This window comes from Leuresthes tenuis, unplaced genomic scaffold (assembly GCF_036924035.1).
Source record: "Leuresthes tenuis unplaced genomic scaffold, fLeuTen1.0.hap1 SCAF_10, whole genome shotgun sequence".
Lineage (NCBI taxonomy): Eukaryota > Metazoa > Chordata > Actinopteri > Atheriniformes > Atherinopsidae > Leuresthes > Leuresthes tenuis.
In genome coordinates, this window is record NW_027325364.1 from 9,959,019 (window position 1) to 9,983,184 (window position 24,166).

A 24,166-nucleotide genomic window follows, 5' to 3' on the forward strand; every position below is an offset into this window, starting at 1 on the left:
TGAAATGTTTTTGATTAATGACACTAAATACTTAACATACTGCACTTTAAATGTCTTATCACAAAATAGGTGACCTTTAAATGAAATGTCTTAGCATGCTATTCCCCAACATAATAAGGGAAAGAAAAATGCTTTTGTTGTTGCAGATGCTTGATTCAGTAATAGCCTGTAGGGTAAGTAAAAGGAATCGCAGCTTAGAGGATTTGTCTGTGTGGGATTTTTGGAATTTTTCTTACGCCCAGTCATCTAATATGCTCAAATAGCTAATTCTAAAACAGTGAAAAGTGAATGAAGTCATCATGTCCGAGTGAAATGTTTGTACTGCAATTGTTATAAAGGGCTCCAGATATTTACCTGTGAATAAAACATGTTACCCGCCGTGATGCCTGAAATTTTGGACTTAGTCTCTTGAGGCATGCTTGTTGCTCATCTGTGTCAATGTGCATAATTTGTGATTGCTGTTGTGTGTGTGTGTGTGTATATGCGAATGTGGATGCTTTTCTCTCCTCTTCCTTTATGAGTAAGTATGTGTGTGTGAATGTGGCTGTGTTGTGATGGGGGGGGGGGGGGACTGATGGGCTCAGTGGGAGCCCAGGTCCCGGGGGAACAGCTCTCGTTAATAATTCAGACGAGGCTCATTATCAAGGCAGCGCAGATTTCTCCCTGATTCCACCTTAATTGCAGGCAGGCTGCTCCACTCAGGCAGGCGGTAGTCACGCTGGGTTGACTCTCCCTGTCTTTTTCTCTACTACCACAGGGCCCGCTCTGCTCCACTCTGTTCTGCTCTGTCTCCAGTACTCACCACTATCACAACTAGACTGCCCTTGGCTAGCCTGCTCCATATTAACATACACCTTAATACTTTTACATATTATGAATATGCTATTTTTGTTTGTAATTAAAGATGCGCTTCATATATTTCCAGTTAGATGCAGACCATGTGTTCTTTGGGCATTGCTGTGGAATGTTTAAATTTGTCTGCAAACAAAGGTTGATCTTACAGGTCGTAGTGCTAAAGCAATAAGTCAATTACAGGATTGGTTGATCTGTAGAAAAACTAATTCATATCTGTCATTTATAGTGAAAAACATTTAAAAAGCCTAACATTTAGCTACAAGTAAAATGACTATCAAGTGCAACCCTTGTTGGTAATAGTTTTTGGCTCATTATTAAATTGAAATACCATGTGTCTACTAACAGATTAATTCAAAATATGAACACTAATACACGATGGGGCACACTACATAAACACTAATATGTTTTTCTTTCATTATAGGCTTTTGAAATATTATAATGGTGGATTTATCCTTGAAATTGCCCACATCGTATTATCATCTGATGATACTGTAGAACGTGATTGATATCATGCTACAATAGTACCTTCTTTATACTCATCTTTAGGCTTATGTAATGTCTCTTGTCTTCATAATTTACACTGACTGATGGGTTTCCATTCAGTGAAGCCCTGCAGAGAGAGATCAACATAATGGGCCTGATCTTGTCATACATGTATATGAATATTTCAAATCAAGCCTTCGTAGCTAGATGGGCGGGGGCTTTAGATAAACAACACAGATGCTTCTTCCTCTTTGCTCGTGCTGTAAGATGAAGTGCAGTCCAAGCTGTATTTCTCTCCCAGCCTCAAAACTGGCTTCCCACAAATCACAGTGCCCGTATTTCCTAATTCAATTTTTCTCTCGTCTGATATCTCTTCCTGTATGCAAGGGATTGATGGCTGTGTGCATGCGCATGCGGGTTTATGTGCGTGCACATTGCCATGTCTGTCCCTGAAAAAGAGATGACGTACGTCAACATAAATGGTGTATTTCAAAACGCTTCATCTCTGGATCCTTCCCGGCAGCCATGTGCTAGGTACATCGCTTCTTTGCGCCTGTCCATCAAGCCCCTGTCAGGGGCCAGAGGACTGTGGGAGGGGAAAGTGGAGCATGTAAGGGCCAGCGATCAGTTTACCTGAGCTTGGCGGTACCGTTAAGTGATGGAAGCAGCCGCCTCACAAAGGGAAATGTAGTTAATGCTGACTGATTGGTGCAGGTGGATAGGAAAAAAAAAGAGGAGAAGGCGTTAGAGAGGAGAAGTAGCAAGAGTTATGTTCAGGAAAGATGCTTGTTATGCTAATGGTTGGTGGATATGCTGCGGCTGAAACGCACGCCCTTGGCTGATGGATGTAACTGCAGAGGTCACTTCAGGTATTGTATGGTCAGGACCCTGCTGAGCTGTAATGTTGGCTCAGCTTTGCAAAAAAGCCAAAAGCTTTAGAAGGAAATCTCTTCACATGTATGACTCTGTTGCCCGGCACGTTTGTAATGTGAAGCAATCCATGCATGAGCAAATCTGTGTGGGAGAACCAACACATGTATGGGGAGGTTACAGGATTTGGATGAGGTTATGAGGTGACTGAGACCAGCTGGAATTAAGGGGAAAGGCTCAGGTTTGAGATACATTACGGTCATGCAAGGGGATGAAATTCTTCCGCTTTTGAATTTGTATGTCACTGGCATGAATCTGGGTCAGGACACTGGGTCCTGTGTTTAGTATGCTGACCGTGTGAGACCTGAACTCCAAGTCTGCTCATAGCCCTGAATGAACCTAGCACGTCTGCCTTGCTCTGTCTCCAGACTGTCTCCTTTACCTTTCTGTCTTTCTATTGGACTTCTTTTTTTCATCTCCGTCTCTTTTCGCTCTTTTCTTCTTGGTGTTCACTGTGCGCCAAGAGCATTTTTCTATCCCCTCTCCTGTCTCTGTCTTTTTTCTTCCCGCGCTCAAGGCTTTTTTCCCCGCTACCCTTCTTTTTCATGCTGTCTATTCCACTGTCAATCATTCACACCCTTCCTTCTCTTCTCCCTTGTTTTATTTCACACACACAGTCCTCCCCACAAAGTAGCCTTTTTATCACTGATTTCCCTCTTCCCTCGCTTATTTCTCCTGCTTCTTTCATGTGCTTTTGAAATCCCCTTTTCATCTTTAGCGGTCTCCCTCTCTTGCCTGTTTTTTTTTTCTCTCTCTCTCACACACACACACACACACACACACACACACACACACACACACACACACACACACACACACACACACACACACACACACACACACACACACACACACACACACACACACACACACACACACACACACACACACACACACACACACACAGGCAGGCTCATTCAGTCATTCTTTTATTATCCCAAAACTAAAGTGATAAATGGCTCTCTTTCTTCTCCGTAAATGTCATTTGGGGAATTGTCTCTTCTCACTGATTGACTGGAGTAGAGGGATGGCCACACATGCACATGTGTCAGTCACGTGCACGTGCAACCTCAAAAAGAGAGAGCTGATGTCTCATTTGAAATACAGACTGATGAAGACAGCCTGTGGCCCTCACAAGTCCATCTTTTTGGACGAAGAAGTTGGGAATTTGAATTATCATGAAACATCAATTCAGTTCTGTGAAGTGTGATCACAGAAATGCTGGGATCAATCACAGTTAAACTGTATGAGCTTACAATGTCAGGCTGGACGTGCAGACACAGTTTACATGTTATTCACAGTTAGATCAATTGCACCTTGAAAGGCATCAGAGCCACTGTTCAGACCAGATAATGTGGCAAAATGTGTTAGTAAGTAGGGGTTAATAATGCTCAGTCATTTTCTTAATGTCTAATTTACCCTGCCTCAGGCGCTGAAGCCTGATAAAGGTCAAGACTACTGGTGGTTACATGTCGTCTTCCCTTATTTCATTTTCCTTACTGAACAACAGGGAGGGGTAGCAAAGAAGAAAAGGGAAGTCCACAGACAGCCAGCGACAATTCTGTGTCTCTTCATTTTCAGAACCAGGATAAGAAGATTTAATAGGGAGACAGTCAGGAGACAGGGGAGGCTGTGGCTGTCGGTGAAGGAGGGATGAAAATATTAAATTGCTAAAGACAGAGATATAAAGACAAGGGAAGAAGTGAGAAAAATGGAGAGCTAGATTAGTAGAGAGTAGATTATAGGGCTTCCAAGCAGGGTTGGAAGCTAGACTTGGCTGCACTTCAGCTACACTCTACACACTTCAACTCAAGTGTGCGTCCATTAGTGCAGTCCCATTGCACTCAGAAAGCCATGCTCTTTGAGATGTAACGCACATGTGCACACACAAAGCAAGTTTTGTATTTACTGCTCATAAATGAAAAGTCCAACCAACATACTTATTAGTTAACTTACAGTACCTTAAAAATGCATTTACTACAATGACCAAGTCCACCTTTCTCTGTCCTCTCCCACCCGCCTTCACACACATACACACGCACACATTCCCAATCTCTTCACTAGCCACCAGATTGCTTCCCGTCAAAATAAATAATTAAATGCATGCAATAACAGCTTCCGAAAAAAAGATCCCTCAATTAGTGCGAAATGGGTAAATGGTGTGGGGCAGGGGCAGTGGGAGAGGGAGGAGGGCTTGTATTGCCGGAACATGCACACATATACACGCAATCTATTACATAAGGTGAATCATAACCCTCAACAGTTTTTCCACAGTTGTGCAATGGTAATTTGCCCCCTTCCCTTTCCAATCAGCTTAGTGAAGTCTTTTCTCAAATCCTTACAAATGATCCGTGCTAAAAGACCGGCTGGGGCAACATCTAGATGAGTGGCAAGGAGGTTCCACAAGGGCAACTGAGAGGATGCTACTGGGGTCAAGGCTGTGTGTGTGTGTGTTTGAATGGAGGTATGTGTTTGTGTTGCCTTTGTACATCTACAAAGTCACATGCCTAGAATTATAATGAGGGGAAGGTTGTAATTTATGCTGGTGACTTTGTTTGTATGAGGGAGAAAGAAAGATCCAGAGCTGGATGTCAGTGTTCTTCTTGAAAAACGTATGTGAGTGTGTGTGCAAGCATTAGGTGAGTGACAGAGGTGGTAAAGGGCAAAAGTTGTGATGTTATCTGACTGTGATTTAAAAAAAAAAAAAAAAAAACAGTGGGGTAACAGGGACATTTACTATTTGTTTGACCATGACAATAAATAATTATGGGAGAGGGACTGTATTTTATAAAGCGCTTGTCTAGTCTTGTTGACCACTCAGTGATTTTACACTGCAAGCCATATATAGTATTTCTTAGTCTACACAGTAATACAAGCTCTACCCTTCCCCATACTCATTCACACACAAATGGAAACATCAGAAAAGCAATATTTAGTTGGGGATCTTAACCAAGGATACTTCGACAGGCCAAACAAAAAAAGTCATTATCACCAAAAAAATTTTTTTTTTTAATAATTTCCCCAAAAAAAGGTTTCGGTGGCTTCTTTTTTTGCCTTGTCACACGGTCCCCTGTTGCACTTGGTCAGTCACATGCTTTGTGTGAGAATGCTTACATGTCAGTTTCATATCTGACTCCATGCATCCGAAAGCTCTCAGTCTTTCAGCTGACCAGGCATCTGGCCAGGTTACTTTGCTCAACGTCATCATATTGCAAACAGTTGTCATCAGCTACTTAACTGCTCTCACAGCTGTTGCCAAAAACAAAGCTTATTCATGTTTACTGGGACAGTTGTATTACAGAACTGGCCTAATCTGTGTATGATAAATACCATGACAGTTATGTAAACAAATGGATTTCCTGAACATGGAAAAGGGGCAATGTGACTGCAGCATCGTGTAAATTAGCCCCATGTGCTAACACAGCTAACGTTTTCGAGGCTGATCTGTTTGTTTAAAATGTCAGGCATGTTGATTATGATATTCAGCTTGAGGCATTGCTGCACAGGTCACAGACCTTGAGGAATAGAAGGGGATCAAAAGGATAGTTCTGACTAAAGACAGTGACATCGTGACAGAAAGTGTCAGATAAATTAATTAATTGATGGGCAAACGTGAACTATGAATAAGCCTGTGATTGTTGGATCATACAACAGGGGATGAAGTGCTGGTAATGCAATGAGAGATGAATGGAAAAAGATGTGAAAAGAGCTTATGTATCACATGTGTAGAACAGTTGTTTCACCTTGCTACAGTTAAGAGTAGGTCAAGTAGCAATGATGCTCAGTGCAAGGAGCGGACCGGCTGTGTGATGCAGAGTAGGTGAAAATGGGAGGAGGGTTGAAATGAAAAAAAGGAAAAGAAGAAAGGAATGCTGGGGCTGGGTAAAAGAATAGCTTCAACACACCCTGCTTAAGTGAGAGCGTGGCTTGAGAGATACAGGGAGGGGCAGAGAAGATACGTCAGAGATACAGGGTGAGACCGGGTAAGATGGGTGGAGGGGAGGGGAATGACAGAGGGGAGAAAATGACAGAGTAGGGTACCATGCCGGGGTCTCTGCGGTGGGGTGATTGCGTGACTGAGAGGAAAGTGCATTGCCGTGTGTGTAATGCTCTCAAGACGGATATTAAGTAGTACTGCCCGACTCACGCAGTCACTGCCCCTCTTTCTCCTTTCCGCCTTTACTCTGCTCCATTCTGCTCCCTCTCTTGCGCCTGCCGTCTCCACTAATGATCCTCGCGTCCTGCCACACTGCAGGGCTGAGTGATGCCCACTGACAGCCGTGCTCAGGCGGAAACGCTGCTGCCCTCTTCGAGGAGTACCGTGACATACACATAGAGAACATATAGAGGTGTAGCACCTCCTCACATACTTGTCTCAGCTTATGCAAAGCTGCTGACAGATGTGTTTTTGTGTGTGTCACTATCTCTACACACTAACAGAACCCCTCAGTGGAGCTCACAAATATGCACTTATTATAGATATGAGAGCTTGATGGCAAATGCATTTTTACAAAGTAGACATGGTAAAATTTAATATAAAGACACACAAAAATAACAGGGTTTGGAATTTGGACTTGATCACCAGAGATCTAAAATGTTTTGCACAGAATTTCATGATCACTGTTTCTGCAGGTAGCATCATGCATTTACAAATGGGTCATTAGACTGCATATGTAAATATGTTTATGTATGTTTTTATTTTTTACTCTAAATGACAAAAATTTTCAACCAATAATAAATTCTTTGAACTATTTTCACACAAATTAAACCCGTGCATCTCTCATGAACTCCTTAAACTTCAAATCAAACAGGTTGGATGTGAAATCACAGATGCGCCCTGTAAATATGAAACATTTTCAGAATTTTATAGCTCCAGACAAAAATTTCCTGATATCATAAACGATGCACGGCAAACTTACACCTGTTGGTGAGCATTGGCCATATACCGTTAATGATACGGCACAAGATGTTGGTGGAACGAAGAAGAACTAAGGCTCAGGTGGTGAAATAGTCCTATACTATAATGTGTATCACCAAACAATGCATGTATGTTTCTAACCCTTTCATTTATCTTGTGACATCTAAAGCTAACCATGTGTAATAATTTGGACGCTAACCTATAGTTTTTAAGTAGTAACCCTAACCACTGGTAAGAGAGAAGGAAGTAGAAAAGGGAAAGGACATTGGAAAATATTGTCTGGGATGGGATCTTTATCTGAGTTCTCCAGCATGAGAGTTGAAAGACTGATGCATTAGACCACCCCTCCTCACTGATAAGCATTGTTGAATAACAGTCTTGAATGTGTGCGCCATTATGTAGCAAGACATCAAATCACATCTTTGTGACAAATGTAGTGTGACGTTGAATATCAACGTCATCAGCAAGATGAAAGCTGGAAGGTAAATGAGTAATGAAAACAGTTTTAACTTCCACAGTGAAGCTGCATCACAGCCTTTACACATTATCTCACAGGATTGAGTTGGTTCAGTCTTTAAACTTTTTTTTAACAAATATTTTTTCACGAGCATTCGCAATTCAAATTGCCCTGCAGATACTTTACCTAATATTAGGCATGAGATAGCTTGTAATGCTGCTAGATTGTGACAAACATATATGAGCTGCACATCTTCACAGATCTCAAATTTTCTGAATCAAAATCAGAGACGTCTGTAAAATGTCTGGTATGAATTACATTACACGATGCTGCAGTCACATTGTAGTGCTGATCTCATTTTCTGTTTCCCCAACTTTCCCTCAACATTTTCAAACAGATCCATACCCACCAGCCCCCACTGATCAATTTCATTCCATTGCCATGCTTGCCCGTATGAAGCTTCTTCCATGACGTCCTAATGCAAGCAGATCCAGATTACCACAGAGGGGTTTAGAATTAGGTCACAGCATCCCACTCCTCTAATTAGATGCAGAGTGTGAATGCATGTTGATGCAAGGGTGTGTGTCTGTATACGCGTCTCCACGCTGGGTGCTCTTAATCCGTAGGTGGCCTCTATGGTAATGGTGAATCTTCTGGGAAGGAGCGTTAACCTGCATTTCTATTATTGTACTCAAGTTTTAAAGATGCTTCTGATGTTGCTGTTTGAAATGGTGATGAAGTGATCAGGGAAGATAATGAGGTAGAATGTATCAGCAGGGTAAAAGACAGGTCAGGTTTATCCGTAAAAGGTGCATGATACATTAACATTCAATATGCAACAAGCTCCAACTGGCAGGATGCTTTGGCCTATATGTGCTCCATGTTTTGCTGGATTCAGTTCAATTCCAACTTTTTTGTGAAAGTACACTGTGTTTAAGGTGAACCTGCTCTTCCACCCTGCTCGTCCAAACTCTTTGTGTTTGTTGCATCCTCTTTTTTTCTTTTTGATGCATTCATGTAGGGGATGAGGAAAAACATACCTTCTCTTGCAGTTTTAATATCTAGACGTTTTTTGCAATTTCCAGATATGTGCGTACATTAACATGACCAAGAAACTGAAGTGTTTGTTAAAAATATCTACATAACTTTGAAGTTTTATCCTTGGAAATGTATTGTACATCAAGTCCATTGGGTGTACGTGCAAAGGGAAAGTAGGTAAACACTCAGTATACCCTTGGAGGAGGGAGGAAGGGGATCACAGAAAACAATGTGTGCAAAGTATGAATATATGTGGGAGAGGAAGTTAAAAGAAGGAAGAGTAGTTCGGGGCCAGCCTTAATTAAGTTTTCAGGAGCCTCTTAAAAGGTCATGGCATGCCTCGTTCACCCCCTCACCACCACCACAGGGTGCTGCCGAAATTTCACTTTCCCCCCTCCCCTCTTTTCCTCGTCTCCCTCCCTCACCTCCCCGTTGCGATCCATCCAGTCATCAGCCCCCCATCTGTGCACATTAGCCATTCATGAACACACTCATTAGGGTGGGAGTTTGAAGCGATTGTGTTCTCTAGTCTGCGGCTGGAGCGTGGCGATTAATATTTCAGTGTCTCCCGCCGAGGAGCTGAGAGCAAGTTTGGCTCTCTTAGGCTAGAACGGGAGAGAGCCCCCCCCACACGCACACACACACACACACACACACACACGCATACACACACACACACACACACACACACACACACACACACACAAGCCCAGTGAACCCTCCTCCTCCGCTTCTCTCAGACAGTCTTGCAACTTACAGTACATTGCCCCCCTATTTCCCTTTATTGCATACGCGCTCATGGTCTGAATACACATTTTGCTCACATACACACACACACGAGACCCTAACTCAAACTGACTTAATGGGGCTCTTTTTGTTTCAGGAAACAGAAAGAGGATGGAGGAGTGGTAAATTCTGTCCCTTGTTGTCCCCCACTTCTTTCTTGTTCCTCTCACTAGGCCAGGAATGTCCTTTTCTCACCATTATTCATTTTGTGTCCTCATGAGCTGGAACTGAATTGACCTGGCTTGGGTTGGGGGTGTAGAGGTTGTGATGAGAGGTGGGTGGGTGGTATTCTTCCTTGTATACACAAACTTCATTCAAACCAAATCAATAGCCTCTCTCGCTTGTACTGTACGTCTGGCACTTAAAATATGAGAATTTGAGGCAGCCAGGGGCATCATGGGTTATCAGGCTGTCAATATTCGAAGCACTGCTCTTGCATGCAGAACTCACTCTGACCCTGCTGGAGAGCTCTCTTCCCCTTGATTTCACAAGCATCCTGCTTCTGAGACCATGTCCACACAAGCTTGGGTTAATTTTGAAACACGTTTTTCTCTCTGCTTGGGTTCCACTCTCTAGCACTGATTTTGAGTTCCATTAGTTGATCTATGTAATGAAGATCTGTGACAGTTTTTTCTCAAGTATTTTATTATTGTGTATTGAGACCTTATCACATTTTACTCTGGCTCTTAAAAGACATCCACTTATGACAGCTGTTGGCTCGAGCAATGACAGGTATTTAGATAAGGTCACATTCTGCTGTTTAGTCATTCCTCCTTGGCCTTACACTCAGCACACAGTGAAGACTTTTAGCATTAGTTTACAATGACAGTGAGACGATGCATGTTAAACCAGAGCACAATCCTATTCTGTCTATGTAGTGTAAACTTCTCAGTAAGTAAATTAGCAAGTTCTAATGCCAAAATTCAATCAAATATGTTCCCTAAATTCAACCGAACACAAGTTAAACTGAATTTAAACAAGAGTTCCTGACAAAATTGCAGTATTTATTACCCTGGGATTAGAATGGGTTGGATATGTTGTCATTATATTCGCATCACAGTTTTCAGGAGATTCTTTAGTACTGTTCCCAATCAAGATTTTTCTTCCCTTGCAGCAGTGTATGCCAATATGGATCACTTTGAAAATCTGTGTTCTCCATTTTGTCTTTAGGTCCATGTCAAAACTAAACTTTCTCTAACTAAAAATAAGAATTTATTTATCTTTTATTCCCCCCATCAATTATAAATCTGAGAACTGTGATTGATGATCAGTAATGCAACCAATGATACTTCACATGCTGCCATATTATGATTAATCTTATTCAGGTTTACAGAGGAGACTTGAGCCTATCCCAGCTGCCATTAGGCGAGAGGCAGGCTACGCCCTGGACAAGTTACTAGTTTATCCCACGTCTTCCATATTAAAATGATAGGTTTAATTTCACTGTACACCCAGTAAAATAATGTATACGAAATAGTTCATTCTAGATTAAATATTTTGGTTAGATGAACATGTATTCACAGAGCAATGGTGCTGGGTAATGTTTTCAAATACTTTGAAAGTTTTGTGAGTCACTGTCATTCATGCAGAAGTATTTTTCAACAATTATTTATCTGGTGATATTTTAACCATATTTCACAATCCAAATGCCATTTTATACTCTTACAAAACACAAAACAAAGTACAGTGGAGGATGAGTGGGTGAGAGGTGCAGAGGCTACCTTGTAGATTATTTAATGTTTTTTTTTTTTCTGTTTCTGTATTTGTTGGAATTAATGTTAATTCATATTTGTCGAACTGCTTGGAAACAATTTGAAAATGTAAATTGGATGAAAAATATTTTACTCCAAGTGTATTTTCAAATGTACATCCATTACCATGGATGTGACATAAAGCAAAGATATGACCACAGGGGTGAATCAATAAGTAGTTTGGAATATGTTGTAGGATAACCTTACTGTCTATTGTAGTACAGGCATGCAGATGCATTTTGTGCAGAGCACGTATGTATACTCTACATGCTATTTAAATTGATTGTTATCAATCTTCTCCAGAGTCTACTGAGCTACCCCATACTGTTGTCAATGTCTAAAACATGAAAGTTAGCAGTTCCCTAAGAACATGATTGAGAAATACTGCATTATATTTGCTACATACAATAATGTATGTATGTATTGTATGTTTGACTGCACTATAGTTTAGCATCATTGAAGGATAGAGACAATTACTAAAGGTCAAGGGTGCTCCAGGGGAGGCACAGTTACACAGGGAGTTGTCTCCATATCGACCAAAGCCTCTGTGATCTAGATCCCAAGACCCTTCTTTTGTGCGTCACCCACCTCTGCCCTCTCAACCTCTCCAATGTGCGAATAAAGTCTACTTTTCATTCTGAGCATGCAGCTCCTCAACCATTCTTCTTCTCCATATAGGTGTATGAATAAGTAGGGGTCCTTGGTCTGTGCGTGAGTAAGTGGAAGTCTGCAAGCTGAAGTGCAGCATGCGGGTAGGCATTCATGGGGAGCATTGGTTGGTGCGCTGCACACTGATGGCTAATGAAGTTCCCCTACACCTCATAGCCCTATTAAACTGCTGCCCCCTACCTCTGCCCACTTCAGCCTCCACTCTTGGCTTTTTTCCTCCCTGAGGGAGAGAGTTGGCAGGGAGCGAACTGGCTGCTATGGCAACAACAAGGAACCCTCCCTCTCCCACAGGTCTCCTTAGCAACTGGTAGCTTGGCATTGCAGTAATGAGTGTGCCCGGTGTGCCAGGCTTTGTGTCATGTTTGCATGTGTGAGCAATGTGTATATGATGGAAGGAATGGATGAGTGTGCACAGATGTGTGTGTGTGTGTGTGTGTGTGAGCAAAAATGTGAGGCTGGGGGGTTTAGTTTTCCAGTTTATGTAAGGGTTCAAATGTGGGAAGACAAAGAGATATTAAAGAAGTCCTCGGAGTTGACCCTAAAACTGTTGATCTTATTTCATTAAAATGTGACCAAACATGGCACTTTTCTTGACTTGATACAGGTACTTGTCTTCTCTCCATCTTAGTATTTGTTTTTGTGCCCTCTGCAGATGTGTCCCTGTGTGTATAATTTTTTCCCCTCTGTAATTGTGGTCATTCTTCTCTAAACTGTGAAATTGAAGCAATTAAAGGGACAATCTGATGAATTTTGCATGCCACTTGCATGGCTGCCTATGAGTTTCCTGCTCTGCTGAAATTAAATTAAACGCTGAGAATGATTTTTATTAAAGTGTGATCGGAGGTGTGCACTGACCTTTAGAATGTAGGAAATGAGATTCTCATTGTTATGAATGAGATTATGTTGAGGCAGGGTGCGAAAAAAAAACACGGTCTGCATTGATTCTATTGTTGGCTGACAGTTTCTTTGTATATAGCAGAGGGAGGTTTTATTATAATCAAATCCACACTGTGGCTGTTGGCTATTAAATGGACTGATACACAAATATTGACACACATGCACTCATAAATGCAGACTGACTTGTGCACACTTGCACGCACGCATATCTTGCAGATCTTGTAAAAGGAGCTGTAAAATCCTCTCCAGAAACGTGTTGGTCTTTAACAAAAGCATGGCAAGCCCAGTGGAAAATGTTAGTTTTCTCCCTAGACGAGGTGTGAAGTGCGAGCAGGCGGCCGGCCCCACAGGTGGCCCAGCCCAAACACCTGTTGTGTTAATCCTCTGTGGGAGGGTGTGAGGTCTGCCTACCTTGCAGGTCCCAGTGGAAAAACCACACCCATGCTGTAGAGAGGCACGTGCCTATTCATGTGCCTACACCAACTCTGAGGCTCCCCCGTTCTGTGTGTGGGCGTCAGACGTGATACCGAGATTGTGTCCCCTTTGCGCCCACCGGAAACACTCAGCTGTCCCTGGCATCAGGCGAACGGATTTTCCGATCCCCTATCAGGGTCTCAGATGCTCTTCTAATCTGTTAGCATCTATTTTTACCCACTAAAGCTGCGGCAGCCCTTCTCTATCCTACACCCTGCCATCCTGATGCCAACCCTTGCTTTGGTGCCAGGGTGAGCCGCCAGCCATTGGCTGCAATTAGTGCACAGTCAGGCAGGAATCCCCCCACCAACTCCATTACACCCCTCTCCGCAGCCATGTCCTGATCTGAGGCTACTAGACACACAACCACACACTTACTTTCCATTTTAAGCCTTTTTATAAACTGCACTCCTGCAGTGTTGTGGAATAATGGGGTCGGACGCAGAGCACCTTTCGTAGTGCTTGAATCACTGTACTGTGCAAACAGTCTATTCAACTACAATTGCAGCTAAGAGAATGCTCATCTGAATTGTTACTGTTCATATTTGGTGCTGAGACTAAGTGAAAGTTACGCCTTCATAAAGATGCCTATTAGTTAGATTATTGAGTTACTGATCCTGTAAGAGATCAAATCTGAACTTTTTTTTTCTTCCTTTTCCTAAAGAGAATATTTGATCAAAAACAAACTACAGGTGTAGAGAAACATGACAGTGATACTCTGCAAGTCTTAATCTCTAGTTTATTTCTCTCCCAAAAATGACAACAATGTGCCTTGCAAGCCGATGCAGTCACGACCACTGCCGTGGAGGCGATGATGGCATGTGGCAGAGAAGTAACTGTTTCTCACCTCCTAATAAAAGAGACTCCTTTTTAATCTTTTCAATTTGATTGCATTCCAAAACAGGCCTGTCTGCCCATCTGTCTCTCTTAAAGAAGCCTCCTAAAGGGATTTTAATCATCTGACTCTGGGCTTCTCAGGCAAATAACTACATCTCTCTTTTTCTCTTTCACACACACACACGCGCACACACACACACACACACACACACACACACACACACACACACACACACACACACACACACACACACACACACACACACACACACACACACACACACACACACAATTTCCAATTTTCTTTTTTGTACTCACTGTCAAAGTCTCACTTGTCTTTTCTCTCTGACACATTATATCATCAGTGCCATATCTGTGCTGCCATTAGGCCCTTCAGCAGCACTTCAAGTCTCCCCTCAGATGCATAAAATTCCCCCAACTCTGTCCCTATTAATCCACATAGCTCTAAATTCTTTATTTCCCTTCAAAGGGACAACGTCAGCCGTAACATCAATCACGGAAAGCGAATATTTAGCTGGCGCTAATTTCCACCAATAGCCTGGAGACAGGCTTAGCTGACAAAACTCATTCCTGCGCTGAACAAAACTGCTTGTGTTGAAACCTCCCCTCCCCCTGATCCCTCCTGCCTTCTGCACAGGCAGAAACAGCATCACAATAAACACAGTTAGTGCTTCTGTTACTCCCCGTTGATTTAGGCTTATCAAATGAATGTGCACCATGGAGGGTTACCCTTTGACAATACATAATGGATCCATTCTGCATGAAATGGTTTGGTAATACCAGTCGAGTGTGGCAAACGGCTTTACCCGGTGCCACTACAAGAACAGCTGCTGTGTTCTTAGCTGGGCAAGCGCACCACACTGCTTCACCCTTGAGGTTGTTTGAATCGGGTGAGTGGTTTCTTTTTGCTGGTTCCCAGACCCTATTCACAGCCCTTAGTTTCTCACTAAGTTCTGTTTGAATGAGTGCACATTTGCCACAAGATGTGTCTTATAAACCATTTGACCTGTTTTCTAGCCGTTGTGTGTATGAGCGGGAAAAACCCAAAGTGGATTCTGATGGGGGCCTAATGAAGGGGGATGGTTGAGTGGGGGGGCATTTTGAGGGCACTCCTTTGTGTGGCTTGGAGGGGCCCCTTGTGGTACCCTCTTATTCTCACTCCTTACGCGCAGGGCCTCCATCACAGCTGAACCCATGCCAGTCAATCAGGTTGTTTCAGATGAATCACTGCGTTCAATGTAACAAACCCTACCCCCATTTATTAGCAACTACTTCCAAAGTTAATGCTTAACTCACATTGGATGGATGACAAAGAGTTTTGTTGGACATTTAACCGAGGTAGGAAAGAGTGCACAGTAACTTAACTTGCGGTCAAACATTGTTGTGAGAAAAGTTGAGACATGGTTTATTGAGCACCCATACTGGTCTCATAATGCAGCTGGATTATGTAGTTCAATCAGACATTGATGCATACTAAACCCCAGTACTGATAGCCATTAAACTTCATTGATTCTCAACTCTAAAGAGGTCTCTCCAGTGTCTGGATTAAACTGAGGTTATATTTTAAAGAAGGGATGGAGAACAATAAAGCAGTTCATTGGTATTGTAAGATCTGTGAGAGCTAAATTAATTAATCTTAAAGACATTATTAAGGACAAATACCAGTGATCTGCTTCTACTCCTCAACAAATATTGAGATGTAATCTGAGAGACTGGATTTGTGTAATTCTGTGTCTCTTTGGTTTGAACTCAGTTCCCTCCTTTAGGCCATAAAAAACTCCTACTGTTCGTTCTACCTGCGTGTTGTGGAAAAAGTGTCACCATGTCAGATTTGTTTTTAAAGAGTCTAAGCTTTTAATCTGAGGACAAAGAATTCCATCCTGAGCTTTGGTATCTATTGTCTAAATATCTAAATCAGCTATCAGGATTTTAAGGTCTTAATGAGAGCTGAACCCAAGCTGATTCTGCAACATCCTAGAAAGCCTTGTTTACCTTAATTGGCTTTGATTGGTCAGTAAGCTTTTACCCTTAACCTCTTTTGCTTTTTTGGAGGAATTAACTTCCTTGTTTTTGAAGACTGATAAGGTTTGATGTTGGTGATTTTGAAAAGAAAAAAAAAGCAATAAAACAAAGCAGCCACAGCACTACTTATGACTCCATCTGTTCTTTCCAGTATTATGGGACCAGGCAGTGGATCCTTTTGCATAAGCTCAGCCACTGGTTCATTCATTATTTAGAGCTCTCTCCACCAGGCCTATTGTATTAAAGGGGTATGATTTGAATAGGAAGTAGCTTCCTGGACCCAAGCGTGTGATGTGTGTGTTCCTCTGTCATTGTATGTTTCTGTGGGCTTCATCCGTCTGCCTCAGCAAGCCAGGGGGCTGAAAGAGAATTTCCATTTTATGAATATTTAATACATAATAAAGTTTTCAATTTTATTCTGTTCAAGCTGTAGGGGTAAAAATGTGGCAAAGCCACCCCTCAAGGACAGAGCATGGAATAAAGGTGGTTGATTTGATGGAGGCATCAAAAATATGGTTAACATCAGCTCACTGCCTTGTCATCTACTATAATGCACATGCACACATTATAGGACCACTTTACCACTGTATCCTATAAGAGTGTAATTTTGTCAATTTTTCTCACTTTACACACTTTCCTTATGCTGCATTACTATAGGATCATAGCATATCCAGGCTGCCTGCGGCGTCTGTGGTGACCTGGCATAGCTCTGTGTGAGACACCCAGCTGGGAGTGCCCCTGAATCAACTTGGGATTAGCCCAGGATTGTCTGGGATTACTCGGGATGGAGGAGGATTAGCAGTGACTGCCTGTTTCAGGGGCGTGAGGGCCATAGGCTGGCCAAATTGCCCCTGACTCCGAACAGGAGGTGGACAGAACCACACCCACGGTGGAACCACCTGGAACCTGAGCTATTCTTAGATGTTAAAATACATACTCTCAGAAACAGGATAAGAATGAAAAAAAATATTGGAAACTATGCGTCAGAAAGCCAGCAGCCAGTGATGATGATGGTGATGATGCCATGGCTAGCCACCAACCGAAATCTCTCAAATCTCTCTAGCAGGTGGATTCATCAGATAAAGAGGGTTTGGGATGATGACAAATCCCTCCAAGTTCAATGCGGCTGCTCTTCCCTCATATGGGGGATAAATTGAGATTTGAATCAGACGGGTCACACAGAGTGGTAGCGCGAAGTACTTCAGCTCTCTGAAAGATGTCCCATTTACAACGAGCCATGGTGGAATGGCATGAAAGCTTACATATGTTTTAATTCAGGCGTGCACAGGACTTGATGGGGGATGATTTGGATGGTATGATAGGTGGATGATCCAGCCAGAGCGAGACAGAGAGTTGGCGCGGCACGTAGAGAAGCCGTCAGAAGCAGGGAACGGGCATCCCCTGCGGACCTGCACTGCCAAGATGAAAGGCTGCTTAGTGTTGGAGCAGCAGCATCAAACAGCCGCCTCCTTCTGCATCCTTTCCCCCATCCCCCACTCTCCCTCTATTTCTCTGTCTGACTCTCTTGACTCTCACCACAATATGATATAGTTCTTCCATTGCACGTTTATGCAGTTGCCATGGTTATACAATGCCAGAGGTGTGACAACAAGATAACCCAAGGAGGCATTCACAGATCACCTGAATACACCTCACCTTCCATTTATGTGTTTTCCTCCTTGCAGCTTGATTTATTTGTTTCCCTACCATGCAGTTCCATGTGAATACAAATAATCCGCAACATAATGGAGATGGTAGAAGTGTGAGAACCCCTCAATCTGAAACAATCTATTGTACTTGTATATTCCTAAACCACGGGATATGCTTTTGATTTGAGATTTTTTTCTGTTAGAGTGCCAAAATGCCTCATGCACAACAAAGAGCAGGACTACAACAACATTTAGCAACCCTTGAGATGTAAAAAAAAATTAATAAAAATAAAATTACTTGAGCCTATGAATTACTTAGCCAGAGACTGTACTTGAAGACATAGAGGATAATGAGAATATAATTGGTGACACGCTTTACAACTGAAGGCAAAGAGATTGTATGCAAAAGTGGAAAATGATTTGTGTTCAAAGAAGTGAGTAAGATGAGAGAAAGGAAAATCTAGACAAGTTGAAATATGTAGCACTCAGTGACAAAATAGATAAAGACAGAACAAGGGAGGGAAAGGGGGATAGGCAGAAAAGGTAGGTGTTAAAGGGTGGGATACATCCATTAGCCTTCCTTGCTCCTGGCTCAATCTCACAATACAACTCCTGCTTTCCCGTTCAAGCTATGAGAGTGAAAGAGACATGGCTGGCATCAAGCCAGACTGGCACCAACTTCAATTATACAGTATACTCAACCTCTGAAGCTTACATCAGCCCAGCTAAAGTGAGAAGTAGAGGAGGTTAGATGGAATTGATGGAAATGAAAGTGGGAGGACTGATGTGCAGAAGGAGAATCTCTTAAGACTGAGTTTGAGGCCATTTCAGGTTGAATGAGACTGACAGGGTCTCCCTTCATACCAGCTGTGGCTATCCTCTGAACTTGTTTATGCTTATGAATGGGCTCTCAATTTTCTGACTGATTGCACAGAGGGTTGATTACCTACCTCTGTGTGTTTTGTATTACTAATAATAGACAAGGAAGCAACCAGATAATTTGGCCTAATTTTCTGACATGTTGTGTATATGATGTTTAGAAGAAGTACTGACAGCTATGACTGTGAACTTCACCTAAGAGAAGCAGTTTGTACATGAATAGGGCCACACATATGTTACAAATTAAAATTATCTCTCTCTCATTGTCTATCTTCCGCTTCTCTCTGCAGAACTCCATTCGACACAACCTTTCCCTCCACACACGCTTTATCCGGGTGCAGAATGAGGGGACAGGGAAGAGTTCTTGGTGGATGCTGAACCCAGATGGAGGAAAGATGGGCAAGGCTCCACGGCGGCGAGCGGTCTCCATGGACAACAGCACCAAATACCTAAAAAGCAAAGGCCGCATCAGAGGCAAAAGAGTGGGCCGTCCTGGCATTGGAGCAGGGTCTGCTGTAGTGGGGCTCCAGAGCTCCCCAGACCAAGACAGTCCGTCACATAAAGGCCTCCCAGGAGCTGGAAGTGCATCTGGGACAGATGGAGAGTTTGACTCTTGGACAGACCTACATTCCAGGGCAAGTTCGTCAGCCTCCACCCTGAGTGGGCGTCTTACACCCATCCTTGCAGAGGAAGAACCAGAGGAACCAGAGGAGAGTGGCCTGTCCTGCTCCACATCCCCTCATCTTTACCCCTCACCAACTAGTGCCCGCTCTCCATCTATGGGAGCAGGGAATCACTGTCCTCCCCTTGAGCAGCTCCCTCAGCTTGCTAACCTGACAGGTGCAATCAGTTTGGATGAGCAGATGGTAGAGGATGGTTATCATCATCATCATCCACAGCAGCAGCACCAGCAGCATCCAGCTGTTGGCAGACATAAGCACCAAACTCCTGTCTATCACTATAACTCCGGAATGAAAGGGCAGGGCTCCTACAGTTCAGGAGTCTATGGTTCAACAGGCATGGGTATTCTTCGTCACCACTCGCCCATGCAGACCATTCAGGAGAACAAGCCAGCTAGTTTCTCTGGAACCATGCGAGCGTATTCCAGTACAAATGCACTCCAGAGTCTGCTAACAGGTGGTTCTGCTGGGCAACAATACTGTTCAAAGGACATGATGCTTGGACAGGAGAGGGAAGGCCATCCTATGATGGGTCAAGCTACTAATGGCGTAGGATCCAACCATCACAGCCACCACCCTGTCCACCACAATGGCCACAGCAACAATGGACCTCATAGCCATAACAGAACTCACAGCCATACTCCTGGTCATAATCACAACAACGTAACCAACCACAACTCCCCTCACAGCCTCCCTCACAACGGTCACAGTCTCAGCCGGAGCCATAACCACACACCATCCCGGGCTGCAGCCCTAACCCCTCGTGGAAACAACAATCAGTTACAGACCTACAATCACAAAGCTCCCTACTTGTACAGCCCCCCATCACATGCCCACCTCCCTGCTTCTACCACCCTTCCCCCAAATCCAGCAGGTATGCTTGGCATGCCCCAGGACTCCTGCCATGTGGCCACTACCCCACACCCCCGTCACAACCATTACCCAGACTCACAACATCAGGGCATGACTAATGGACCATACCACCATGGCCTTGGGATGGGTAATTGTACTGCTGTAAGCAACTACCATGGCTACCACCAACCTCACCCCCACGAGAGACTGCCAGCTGACCTGGACATTGACATGTTCCATGGTAGCTTGGACTGTGATGTGGAATCCATCCTCCTCCATGACATTATGGACTCTGGGGAAGAAATGGACTTCAACTTTGATTCCTCCCTCGCTCAGGGGGTAGGCATTGGCATGGGTATGGGAATGGGTGTGACTATGGGCATGGGGATGGGAATGAATGGTCTGCCTGGTCCACAACAAACCCATAGCAACCAGAGCTGGGTGCCTGGCTGAACTCAAGGACAACATATCTTACCCTCAGACAGGACTACCCTACCCATGAAGCACTGTGCTCAACTGTGACATTCCTGATTTGACATAAAGGCTATAGGACCAACACTCCCATGTCTCTTTGTTGTCTTGACAATTCCTCTGTCACCCTTCCTCTTTTGATCTCCCTCTTTAGGAGAGATCTAGTTCATGTCAGATTAAGTTTTTTTCTCATATCAGCTGTACTGTGATGACAATCTCTCAGCTGCGCTTGCCCGACATCGCTTCTCATCTACCATGAGAACTGAACTCTGAATGCACTTTATTGCAAGTGGGTCACATCTCACGGTGCAATGCCTTCACAGAGCAGCTCAGGCAGAACTTGGCATGTTTTGTAAGGTGGACGCAGCATTTCACAGGAGCAAATGAGGAAATCACAAGCTACTTCAACAAAAGTATTAGACCTAAGAATCTAATCAAAATCGTATCCCTTTTTATGTCCGTTTTAGTTTTGAGGAGATTTTTTTTCTTTTGCAAAAAATCCTTGTTTGTGACCAGATGCTTGGTTATTCAAACTCAGTGTAAGCTTTGAACTTACACGTAGCTTCTTCCTCATTTTACTGAATTCTCACCAAATTCAAACTATGAATGAATAGATTATCTTTTATTTGACACTGGTTACATTGTATTTTCCCCACTTATTTAAATTGGACTCCAGATCACTACTTTACCATTAAATAAATAAAAAATTGGCATATTCATAAGTTCCCATTAATTATCTTTCAGCAGCCTTATTTATAGCTTCCTGCAGTTAGTCCTTAGCACTTTGAATTATCTCTCATATGTAACATTGTTATTGCCACTTTGCCTTTGGTTAGAGAATATGGTCATGTCATTGAATGGATGCTATCATTAGCTGCTAGCACGCAATTTGGTGAATTAAAATGTCATATCACCTCGTCTCATCTGGGTTTTTCATACCAGTTTGTTTCTTTCTCTCTGTGTCTGCCAGAGGAGACAAAGTGACCATTCCTCACACCAAGCGATTAATGTGGCTTGATTGAAATTCAGCATCTTGCTTTTAATCTCCAAAGTGATGCGGCAGCGATGTGTCATTATTAAGAATCTAACGTGTTGTCCTCCCTTCTATCACCCCTGCTGTCCGGGCCATCACTTGCTTCTCCAACATAACACGCCAAACGCAGTGAGACAAAAAGGTGATTAACGCCAAGTCAGTCTGCCTGCCGTCCTGCTCTGAGAATGGCCAATGTCACCTCCCATTTGCCAGCTCAAAGAGGTTTAAACAAAAAGGAAAAGATGGAGACAAAGATAGAACTAAAGCCTGTTGTTGCATTGGGATCAGTCATCAGCCTTGGTTTCAATGATCTTTGGATATGTGTATCTGAAAACAGGTTGTGTATCATAAAAGGATATCATAAATTATCTTCATTATCTTTGCTATGTTTCCATTTTACCAGTGCTATTACCCAGAGTTTCAAATCCTCAAACAGGTGCAAAGGGAGATATTTAAAGAGAGAAGTGGCCAGTCTGCATGGCATGAGTCTCTATCAAACAAGGTTGAAATATCAGACAGTCATCCACACCCACTTTTTGTGTGTTTATTCTGTTGTCTTGTAGTTGTTGTCTTGTTGAATTTCTAAGGACGAATGAGGACAGTACTGAAATATCCATAGCGTAAGGATTGAATTGGTGGTGCAGTATGACCTTCCTTCCTGAGCTCAAATAGTGTGCACCCACCCCCCATATGTGCTCTGCTCAGTTGTTTCTGTGTTTGTGAGTGGGGGAGTTTGCAGCTTGTCTCTTGTTGGCCTTGAGAGAGGAAAGAAGAAAAAAAAAGAGGACACCCCTGGTCTCTAGTTCCTTGAAAGAGACTCTCCGCTCTCTGGTTTGTACCACACAAAAGAAAAACTGAGGTGGGGTGGAGTTGGAGTGGGGGTTATTCTTACAGCCAAAGGTCAAGCATGGCACAGACTATCAGACCCATTATTGAGGTAAATACCTTTATTTCAGGGCCTTTAGCCGCGCTGGTTCCAGATAATCTCCGTGTGGAAAATGCGTGGAATTTTATAAGCATCCAGGCCTCACAGAGCAGTTATGTTATATTCTATGCTACAAACATTTAGCAATCCCCTGCTATTGGAAAGAAAGCTATACATGATGTCTAATTTTCCTATATTTATTTATGAAAGAGACTGGTCTTTGTCATTCCTTAATGTGATAGTTGTTTGAGTCAACGCCTGCCTCTGTTTTCTGTTTTTTAAGATGTCACCTTCCCTTTGCCCGTTTTACTGACTTTTATTTTGTACAAAATCTATATATTAAAAAAAAATGTACAATAGTTTTTAAAAATCTCAAAAGGATTATCAGTTTTGTTGTCTATTTCTTTTTTAAGAGAATGTATCATCATCTGGTGACTGTTAAATAAATTAAATTTAAAGAAAAAAGCCTCTTTTTAAACATTTGTATATGACCACGAAGGGTTTTTTTTCCAGGAAAAAACAGCAAAGTGTTTTATTTTGCCTTTCAGGGCTTTAAGTGGATTTTTCATAGTTTAGTTGTATATGTCATGTGCTATTTCTCTAACTGACAGAATGAATGCATGTGAGTTGCTTGTGGATTTATTCCTTTGTGTAGTTTGTTTAATTCAAAAAGACAACTCCTGTCCCGCAGAGGTAGCAATCCCTGTTTACAATCATACTTTGTCAGGCACGGTCACTGTGTGGAAGTATAAAGAAAAAATTTTCAAAAAAATTACACCGTCACATACAGCACATGCTGAGGAAGTATCTTGTGCAAAGAGAATGCATCAGAATTAAATGGAGATTTTGGGAATGTTTGTGAGAGATAGATAATTCCTGACAGAAAGCTAAAACATGAACACTGAAACAGAGCCAGATGGAGTTGCCTGCATTGGAGAAATAGGTGTGTGTGTGTGTCATAAGGCTTGTTATGGCCCACGACTCAGTATAGGTTGGCCACAGCTGTCCTGGTCCCATTGGAGGCGTTTTCGCAAGAGGAGTGTGCAGCACTACAGCACCACACTGCCAGACCCCAGGGGAGCCCCCACCTCTACACACAGACACACACATAGGCAAACACCACAACAAATGTTTGCACGCACATACATTTGAAAATATCACAAATTCACACATTCACACAAAGAAGTGCACAGCCCAGTTATGAAACCATACACAAAGACGCACACTCTCAGATATTTCTCACATAGATGTACAGTTTTAATTGACTCCACTTGGCAAAGTGTCTCTGTAGGGAAAAAAGTGAGAAGTAGAGAGAAGGAGAACAATGAAGGTATAGAGAGAGTGAGGCAGACAGCATATATATAAAGCTAAAGATGCCTGAAGAAAAAAGCACACAATTAAATAATGGTTTACATGGCTAAGGGGTGTGATGTGCTCAAATACGATTCAGTGGATTTATAAGATGTTTCATGATTTCACAATTAGACCAAACTAAGTGTCACTGAGTGTAACTGAGACTGAGAACCTGGCATAAGTCCA

General features: G+C 42.8%; 1 protein-coding gene across 1 annotated transcript in view; it reads left to right on the top strand.

Annotated features, from left to right (window-relative positions):
• Positions 1 to 23,008, top strand: part of LOC140316153 (forkhead box protein O6-like) — a 30,881-nt gene extending 7,873 nt beyond the window's left edge. Inside the window, exon 2 of the mRNA XM_072393873.1 lies at positions 18,957 to 23,008. Coding sequence (XP_072249974.1) covers positions 18,957 to 20,651 — 1,695 coding nt within the window. The 3' untranslated portion in view covers positions 20,652 to 23,008. The remainder of the gene's footprint in view (positions 1 to 18,956) is intronic.
• Positions 23,009 to 24,166: the final 1,158 nt, after the last annotated feature.